The following is a 10814-nucleotide window of genomic DNA, read 5'->3' as shown; positions in this document are numbered from 1 at the left end:
TATTCTCCTTTGCGCCACAATATTTCGAATGCTACGTTCACAGATTATTTCAATACAATCAAAAATAATTTTATCATAGGTGGCGACTTTAATGCTAAACATAGTGATTGGGGTTATCGCACAAATAACCCCCGTGGAAATGTCTTATATAATTTTGTCAACACAAATAATTTCAACATACTTGCACCACCAGGTCCTACCTATTGGCCTTCTTCCCCAGCAAAAAAACCGGATATTTTAGATATATTTGTTACTAAAATTCCTAGTAATTTACACTGCCTAACTAAAAACACATTAGATCTTAACTCTGATCATTCATCTGTTATACTCAATGTGTCTGCCACTGTTTTTGCACCAGTTAAACCCCCAAGACATTTTTCACCTACTGACCGTCTTGAATTTCAAAATATCCTTAATCAACGAATCGATTTAAAAATTAAACTTAAGTCAAATCATGAAATCGATGAAGCGGTAAATAACTTGACTATGCTAATACAATCAGCTGCTTGGGATGCCACCAAGCCTAATAAAACACATAATTATATAAATAATTACCCAATAGTATCTGAGCAAATTCGCTGCCTAATAGTAGAAAAACGAAGAGCTAGAGCTAAATACCAAGTTACTAGGCTTCCATCTCACAAAACAGCTTATAATAAACTCGCTAACTCATTAAAAAAAGCTATGGCCAAATATAAATCATATGAATTTGAACAAAAATTACACTCTCTATCTGTCACTGATGGAAGTTTATGGAGAGAAACTAAGCGGTTACTTAAATATAAAACTGCTTCACCCCCACTGTTAAATGATGACAACTCGCTTGCCGTTTCAGATGCTGAAAAAGCAGAAGTATTCCAAGTCCACCTTTCTAAAACTTTTTATCCACATGAAGACATCCATATTCCGCAACATATTATCGATGTTGAAAATTACTTACATTCTTCCTTACCAAGTGCTCGCCCAGAAAAATATTTTACACCCAATGAAGTTAAAAGTATGGTCTCAAATTGCTCTCGCAATAAATCTCCAGGGTTTGATTTAATAACAGCTAATGTTGCTAATGTTGCTAATTGCTTACCGAACAAAACCTTCTTACTGCTTACTTACATCTACAATGCTATTTTGAGACTATCATACTTTCCTACTCTTTGGAAGTTTTCTCAAATAATTATGTTTGCTAAGCCGGATAAACCTCCTGATCTATAAGATCTATAAGTTTATTACTATACTTCTCAAAAATTTGCGAAAGACTAATTCTTAAACGTATTTATTCACACATAATAACAAAAAATGTACTCCCGTCCTCACAATTTGGTTTCAGAGCCAAGCACAGCACAATACACCAGGTCCATAGAGTTATTGATACAATTTCTACCTCCCTTGAAAACAAATGCTACTGTACTTGTGCATTTTTAGACATCTCCCAGGCCTTTGACAAAGTTTGGCATAAAAGTCTTTCTTTTATCTTTCAAACTTCGTAAATTTCTTCCTCCTACACTATTTCTACTAATGGAGTCATATCTTACACACTGACATTCTGAAATACGTCAAGGCTCCGCCACCTCAAATATAGCCACAATAAGTGCAGGAGTACCCCAAGGAGGTGTACTTTCTCCTATCTTATTTAACATTTATGCTGCCGATCAACCTTCCACACAAAATACTATTGTTGCTGATTATGCTGACGATAAAGTCATATTGTCAGTACACAATGATCCGCTAATTGCTTCAAGAAATTTACAATCCCACCTAAATCTACTCTCAGAATGGTATGCCAAATGGAAAATTAAATTAAACAACAACAAATCCATTCACACAACCTTCACCCTAAGACACGGGCATTGCCCTAACGTAACTGTTAATAACGTACCTATCCCAGCTCTTGACACTGTTAAATATTTAGGACTTAACCTCGATAAAAGACTAACATGGCAAAATCATATAAGGAAAAAAAGATAAATATTTAATGCCCGCACCCGTTCTCTAAAATTATAACTTTCCAAAAATAAATTCACATCTTTAAAAACAAAACTTCAAATATACAAATCACTTCTGAAACCTAATGGACGTATGGAATTCAACTGTGGAGATCGGCAAGAAAATCAAATTTAAATAAAATTCAGGCATTCCAAAACATTACCCTTCGCAAAATCACAAATGCCCCACCATTCGTCTCCAACATGACCCTACACAAAGACCTTGGTATAAAAACAGTAGAAGAAGAAGCTGCTATTTTCTATAAACGATTCTATAATAAATTAGAAAACCATGTAAATCCTCTAATAAAAGGCTTACATATCCCGTCACTTCCTGGAACCCTCGTCGCAGGCTGAAAAGGAAATGGTGTAGGGATCATCTAACTTAATCCTAACAAGTTGTAAGTAATCACACTAAACAAGTTAAGTACTACCGTTGGGTGGCTTCTTACTCACGTAACCCCTTAATGTTTTGTTACCCTCATCTCACATATACTTATTATGTTTAATTGTATAGATTATATATTTCTTGTAAAAAAAAAAAATATTTCATATAAAAAAAAGTTGAATGTGTACAAGATTAAAGTACACAATACTTATAAATTTAATAATATTAATACCTATATAACTTACAGCTAAATACTTAAATACAATTTAAAAATAATTTAGTTTAAATGAAAATTATCTTTTTTTACCTACTATTAATTAGGTAGCTACTAATTTAGACAATTTCTTTTTAGTCTTATTTTGTTTTTTAGACATTTGATTTTTTTATATACGTGAATTGTCTCATTCTCATTATTATAAATGTACTACATATATCTGTAAGTATTTCAGTTTCATGACTATTACATGGAAAATTCAACTTAGTATAGAAGGTTAAAAATTTTTCGTATGTGTTTTCAAAAACATGAATAAAATCTGCATGTTTTTGGTAACATTCTTCTAAATTTCTTAGCATCAAGAGCAAGTTTTGATTGGGATGAGTTAAATAACCTCTAGACTTTAAATTTACTAAATCAGCCTCTGCTGAAGTATTACCACCAAATTTTTTTTTTTATTTGGGGAATAATATGTTCTTGGACTTATTCTTTTTGAACTCTTGTACATTTTTTTTTTTTACGCTATATAATAGTCACTTGCACCATAAACAAGAAGAATCACTAAATATTAAATCATTTTATAGTAAAAATTAATAATTCAATTATAATGTTTCATGTTATGAATTTGTAGAATAGATAAATTTACCTATTAAATTCAGGTAGCACTTTCAAACATTTTTCATGGAATCAATTACCACATGTTTTAACATATTGCTTACCAAAATATTTTTTGTAGGCAGTAATATCATTTGCTGATATTGATCCATTACAAATCCTAGTTTTATTAAATATATCTAAAACTAATTCTAAGTCTTCTTTGCTTTTTAACAAAGAATTAGAAGAACCAATATCTGCAACTGATATTTCCCGGCCATAAATATGTAAAATAATACTTAAATCTGTAATATAAAATAAAATTATACATTAGATAAATACTTACAGTATATTTTAAATAATTAAATATAATAATTTACTAATCTTCTTTTAGTACTAGATGTTTTTCGATGAACCTGAAGTATGAGACAGTAAATGGTCCCATTTTATAAAAAGAAATTGACTTTTTAAATATTTTAGCTTTGTCATCAAAGTATCAACCGACCACCTAATTGGTAAATTAATTTTATTTGTTTGGTCAAATATAATATTAAACAAACTAGTTTCTTCAATTATGTCATCAAGCTGTAAATAAATAAATAAATAAATAAAAAAAAAATACAATAATGTTAATTAAGTGTTTTATAAATTAACTACTTTAATTTTTTTACGAAGTGAGTATATTTTTTCTTCATATTCATTATTGATTGATGGACTACATTCCATACTAAAACAGTAGTTATGGTCATTATTATGTTTTAATCCTATAGATTCTTTCTGGTTAATTAGAAACAATAATACATTAGGTATAATATTACTAGTGTATAATTATTACATTTAATTCAGTTGTTTTATTAGATTATTAGAATACCTGAACAATACCTAAATAAGTAGAATAATACCTGAACATTTTGCAATGATGTGTCACTTTTAATAAAACATGGAACAGCACCTTCTCTTAATCTAGGTCGTTTTAAACATATCTAAAATATTTAATACTTGCTTATAAATCATAACATATTGAATATTAACTAATTATTATCTATTACTATATAGAATAGTTTATATAGTTGGTTATTAAAGTTAATTAATGTATACTAAACTTAACTTACCGTGTATTTGGAAAAGCCTTGTCCAGGCTCCCACGTATCAATAATATCATTTCTATTAAAATGTGATCCGCAAATTCTAAATCGTTTTTTTAATTTTATACCTTGAATACACTCCCATTCTTTCAATTTAATATCACTTTTAGGTACAATAAAAGAATATTTGTGTTGATTAACACAACTCGGTACACAAAACTTCATTTTAGTTAATTGGGTAAAGGTGCGTAATTATAAATGTATAATTATTAAAAAATTATATTCAAAAACATAAAAAAAAAAACGCAAAAGTACTAAAGTTTAATATGCTTAATCGTGATTTAAACCATGGTAAATTGGAGGGAAATTAATACCTGTCTTTACCATTTGGAACACTCATACTCAGTTCTTATCAACAGAAATTGTTAAGAATATTTCAGAAGCATACATTGTATTAATACTACGGCTTGTTGAGTAACCATCTTATATTTAATCGTGGTTAAAAATAAAACATATATTTACATAAGCTGGTATTGGCATTTACTATAATTACTATATTTACTATAATTTTTTATCATTTATCCGAGGTAAAAGTCGACCTAGACAAGGCCTGTACCAAGTACAGAATTTCACGAGTAAGGCTCAGTTTGCTATCAAATATGAAATCCCCCTTACTCCCCCGTCCTAGTAAAAATATATTAAATAAAACAAGCTCATATTGCTTTTTGCGGTGAAAGCAAGAGTTTTCAAATTCTGAAAACTGGTTTTCAAATGTTTTCAAATTATTTTCAAAATAATGGTTGAGGTTTGGGGGGGGGGAGTAACCGAATTGGTTCCCATTTAGTCGAATTGGTTCCCGTTTAAAAAAGGCATTTTATTAGGTATAGCTGAATTGGTTCCCGTTTGTGTACAGGTAAAATAAGGACAATTTTAATTTTTAAAATAATTTACTAACAATATTAAAAATTAAAATCTAGCGGGCCAGTGCATAAAGAGCAAAAAACAAAATTTTAAAAACTATATTTATGACATAATAATAGTCACAATTATTATATCTATAAGATAGAGTATAGAAATATAGAAGACTATAGATTACTAGAGACTTCCAAATCAACGATTTAAAATTGTATATATTTTATCATTTTTTTTTAACACACATTAATGCACATTATTAATCAAACCTACTTTTAAGTTGACAGTCCTAAGCCTATAAAATTAAGAAGGAAAATGTGCGTAATTAAATGGGAACCAATTTGGCTATACTTAATAAAATACCTTTTTCAAATGGGAACCAATTCGGCTATACCTAATAAAATAACTTTTTCAGGCGGGAACCAATTCGGTGCGTGGGTTTGGAGCTCGGGAACCAATTCGGTACCAGCCGTTTGGGGAAAATTGGACAATGTGGGGGGGGGGCCATCTTCACACACGTCATATTATTCAACTTATTTATAGTGTTCATAACTAAAAAGTCAAAAATAGTTTTGCTGAATCCGAAAAAATAATTATAATGTTTATTATACGTGGTTATCCTCTATTTTTCTACAATGCTTTTTATAATTTATAAATTACTGTACTAATTTTAAACGAGTTAATCCATGTGAATTAGTCATATCAGATGTTACTATTCAAGTTGAATGATATCATACAACTTATGCACCTTCTGTAAGAAAATACTTTTAGATAACTTTTACTTCATCAGACTCATCACATTTGTTTTATTCTGGTTTACTTTTCAACTTGTAAACCTATAATTTTAACGAAAATTAGCACATTAGTATCAGTGTCCTCGTTTATTTAAATGCATATATTTTATATGACAATACGTAAACAGTAAAATATCTTATATTGATAAGATACCTCATCAGCCGTTTTTGGTTCAATGGTTGTAACTTATAACGTGTGTTCTTTGTATGCCACGATCGTATAATCCAATTATATTTTTTGTAATTCTTGCGATAAATTAATGTGATCATATTTCTATCATCTCTTAAGAGTCTCATACATAGTCGTCAATAACATTGATTAATATTTATATACGGATATATTTCCATCGGTAAAACATGCTGGACTACTCCGATTACTTAGTATATTATAACATTAAAATACGTCAGGTATTGTATTTGAAAAAAATGGCTATTTGGACTAAACTTAAATACGTAACTGAATAAAGATCATTGATTTTTCAATTATAAATTAATTTGCATTAGTCAAATAAAGAATAAGATCTATACAATATGTCAACTCTTTAAAAAATGTTGAAACCTAGTTTGCATAAATATCGACAGTAAAATTACTGTCGCATTTATCGATCAGATTTTTACAAATAAATGTTTTAATGTTGGCTGATTTTACTAAGTCAAAACCGTGTTCCCCTCCGAACGTATCTGCATTCCATAAGTCTTTACTACCCAGAGGATTTGTGATGATCGAATTAACTATAAAACTATTGATCATGACCGTAAACGTGGGAACTACATTGTCACTTTTTTTTTCTGTCAACATTCCAGTCAACAGCTCTACGTTATCGATATCTCCGTACAACGATACCAACTTATTGGCCGTTTCGTGGTTTTCGGTCAGCTCGTAGAAGCTTTTGTAGGGTCTTAATCCGAAATGTCTTCGATAATCGTTAAAACCTTTTATCCTATTTTCCCGGGATAATTTGATCAGTAATTTTGTTAGCGGCATCGTCGCATCGCCGTCATTGTTGCTAGTCAACGATCCCATTTTTTGATCGACCATGAATCTAACCGTTTCAGTCATACCACTCGCTAATATTTGCCTGAAAATGATAATCAAAAATTAAAAACCATCGAAATCGTTCAAAACTAAAAAACTAATACATAAACATACAAATAATTTGTATACAGAAATAGCCTGGAGTTTTATTACACTTTTACGACCGGTTTCGAAAAATTCATCGTCAGGTGTACACAAATTCAACGAAATCCTTACTTACTATTTTATTTTTATAAAATTAAATTATTTATTATACCTAAATCAATTATAATTTTTTTAATTTTTTTTTTTTTTTTTTTTTATTATTTCTTTATTGAAAAAACTAAGTATCGAAACCAAATTTAGGGAAACAATGGTAGGTATTTGTTCTAGTCGTTGATTAGGCGACACATGGATGTAGGACTCAAACCCAGTTCGACAAAAAATATGAATGATTATCCATTGCGAATGAAATATAATATTATAACCGTCGCGCGTCGTCGGATGATCTAGGCACATTATGCGCCTGTGATTATTCATCGAAACGAGCCGAGGGCAAGATCAGTAAACAGAGATATCCAATCGAACTGACTTAGTGTCGTCTAAACCGTCGGGTAGACCGGACGGTAAGATCGTCGTCAACAACAACTCCAGCGGCGTTTTAGCAGTGGTGCTGGTGTTTAGGAGCACGTCGCGGTACGACTCTGGGTCGTATTTCAACGTGAACGGATTGGCCGCGGGCAACACCTCGTTCATCATGATGGCCATCATCTGCGCGACCACCGTCCTCCTGGCGACCGCGTACAGCTGATCGTCCGTCCACTCGGGCCAACGGTTCGTCAGTAGGTCGCACACGCGGTTGTGCTCACGCATCCATAATGTGGTCATGGCGAACAGCAGCGAGTCCTCGCCCAACAGCGGGTTGGCCACTGCCCACTGGGTGCGCAGGGCCCCGTAAACGTCCGCGAACACCGACCGCGGTGGTTGGCCAACGGTCACCGCTTGGTTGAACTGTTATTGTTGCCGCCAAACGCAATACACGGGTAAAATCGGTTGTTAAACGATCGGATACATTGCCGTTCGTCCTAATAAATGTGGTGCTTACCCAGTGCTGTTGGTCGGATACCGGCGTCCGGGTGAACACCTTCCGGATCTTCTCCGCGAAAGACAACCGCGACGGATACTGTTCACCGCCCGAGTACTCGGTCTTCAGCTTGCCGCCGGCCATCGACCTGAGCCTTTTCTCCGCGTACCCGTCGGTCCCGTACAGCTGAGAGCCCGTCACCGTCGAATCGTAATCTTTTCCGAAAAACTGCATGACGAAGTACCGGTAAAACGTGCGGTACAGCAGATTCCGCCGTTTCGGGTCCTGCGTCAAACCGCCGTCCTTTTCCCGCTTGAACACTTGGTCGTACAACGTGTTCAACGGTGGCAAGTTCTCTGCGGACGGTACACACTGGTCACTATTATGGTTCTGAGAGGTATACGAATATTATACTTACCGTTAACGGGACAGTATATCGGACGGTCGGGCAGTAATATCCTGCTGGAGTTCGTCAACAAGACTAGGATGTCGTTCTCGGTGCCGTCCGTTGAAACCCAGTCGTCCGTCATCCGTTTCAGTTGCTGTTGGTGGACTGAAAATCACAACGTTTGAACTGTTACGTACACGTACCTTGGCCTCGTTGCCGCGAGTGCGACGGATCGTTATGCTTACACGAGATAACGGTTTTCTGGTACCGTTCCGCAGGATCAGTGGTCGGAAAAAGGGACTGCCACCACCACGTTTTAGGCGCACCTCTTCGCATGTCTTCATTCGCACCGTCGAACCAAGCACCACCTATCAGCCGGGAAATAATTGAAAAGTATCGCTCTGCAACGAATAAAAAAAAAAAAAAAAAACCATATAGTTTGTTGAATATTCGTCGCCGAAAACACTCGGAGCCGAACGTCTTGTAAACGTGTATGTGGCTGTCGACCAAACGATATCGTGCGATCGATATTACCATCGGCACATAGTTCCCCGTAATAATCACGCGGACATTGGCACGTGAACACTCCTTTATTCTGAACTAGTACACCGCCGTTTTGACATTGTTTCTTCATCAACACATCGCAGTACGACCAATTCTTTGTATCGTGTTCTAAATCGAAGAATTATTAGTTTATTACATTATTAGTTCAGTACAACGTCACTTGACGGCTGATCATGTATATATTGGGTGACGATATTCTTTGAATTTTGAAAAAACAAATCAACATTCAAGTATAATAGTTCAATAAATATCTGTACATAATTACCTTTGGTAAAGTACTGGATCGCGAACAGAACAATCGAAAGGTAAATGAGTGGTAACCTCAACTCTTGCATTACCGTTGACCAGCTCCATGTCCACCCAAAATAGGAGCGATGCGTATTCGTCGATTTGGCGTATTCCTTATCTTTGCGATTCGTGGTCCTGTTGCCCAAGATTAATTGCTCTAGAATATAGTACTCTTCATCGCTTATCTCATTGCGATCCTTCGCTTTTTGTAGTTTCTTCAACAAATGTAGAGTGTATGCATCCATTTTAATGTCAAATGTATTAATTATTAGTATAATTAATTTATAAATGATCAAATGTACAAAAGAATCAATAATCGTACTTTAAGACCAAAATGTAACAAATGCAGATGGCAAATTATGTTTCATAGCAATATTATTGTTGTTATGTCCATATTAATAACCCATAGATTTAGCTAATAAAAAATAAAGCCGCCCAAATTTGGCCAGCGCATAAAACTGTACATTATAATATTAAGTTTACTTTAACCGTGACAATAATTGACAATGTATGTATACGTCGTTCCGGTGACTCCGGTATTAAATCTTATTTAATACCAATAGATTATTGTTGATAAAAAAGACGACAGAAATATATCACTCCGAGGTGACGTGGATTTTAGTCTTCATCCAGTTCCTAACAGAATTTGCTTTAGATTTACATAAACGCAATATGAGTGTGCAATGTTGCAATCTTTTCGGTTTTTTTTTTAATTGTTTTTTATTTTATTGATCTATTTGATAAGGAGAGCCCGGTAACCGAGTCCAGGTTACAGCCCACACATGAGTTTTTTGGCACGGTAAGTTTATAATTGAATGTTGGAGTGTTTTGGGTGAGATCGGACAAAGAGGTGGTAGCGTTTTTTTCTCTAGAGGCGGTTTTCCTGTCCGGTTATAACCACCAGTCGGCGACTGGGTTTGAAATACTAAAAAAAAGGGAGGGGGGGTTGTGAATTTGGAGAAAATAAGCATTTTTCGCAGGTGTTTGGTGGGGATAAGGAAGTATGATTAAGTTTGGTTTATGAGTAAAATATTTAAGTTTAGTTTGTAACTGTTTAAATTCTATTTCATATTGTGATACCACAAAAAAAAAAAAAGTATTATACAATCCACTATCGAGAAATCGTAGTAGCAAGGTTATATAGTTGTTTTGAAGTTTAACGGAATGTTACAAAACGTTCCATGTAGTCATGTTATTATTGTTATCAATTATAATACGAATATGTATTCATATTTCATATCAATCAGCAGTTTCGCGTGTTCAAGATGATAAACTATTTTTTTTTCTACGTAGAATTTGGAAAAACCTCAGAAAAATTTCGGGGGAAGGTACTATCCCCAAACCTCACCCCTATTTGCACCTCTGAACTAATGGGCATTTCGTTAAAAAAAAAAAATTCTGAAAAATATTATATCAGTGATAATATATACATAACAAATATATGTCTTTGGGGTACATATGTCGTCGTATTAGTCAGGTGGCACACTAAAAGATTCGAAAACATGGAAA

At 33.7% G+C, this 10814-nt stretch overlaps 1 protein-coding gene across 1 annotated transcript; it reads right to left on the bottom strand.

Annotated features, from left to right (window-relative positions):
* Positions 1-6525: 6525 nt before the first annotated feature.
* LOC112681725 (prostaglandin G/H synthase 2-like) lies at positions 6526-9550 on the bottom strand. The gene is made up of 7 exons (XM_025552025.1): positions 9283-9550; positions 8988-9125; positions 8699-8854; positions 8484-8618; positions 8087-8421; positions 7574-7992; positions 6526-7045 (listed from the first exon to the last, which is right to left on the bottom strand). The coding sequence occupies exons 1-7, from the start codon at positions 9548-9550 to the stop codon at positions 6526-6528; spliced, it is 1971 nt and encodes a 656-aa protein (XP_025407810.1).
* Positions 9551-10814: the final 1264 nt, after the last annotated feature.

Source organism: Sipha flava, unplaced genomic scaffold (genome assembly GCF_003268045.1).
Source record: "Sipha flava isolate LNK unplaced genomic scaffold, YSA_version1 195_pilon_pilon, whole genome shotgun sequence".
Classification (NCBI taxonomy): Eukaryota; Metazoa; Arthropoda; class Insecta; order Hemiptera; family Aphididae; genus Sipha; species Sipha flava.
This window is presented reverse-complemented; position numbering and strand designations above follow the sequence as displayed.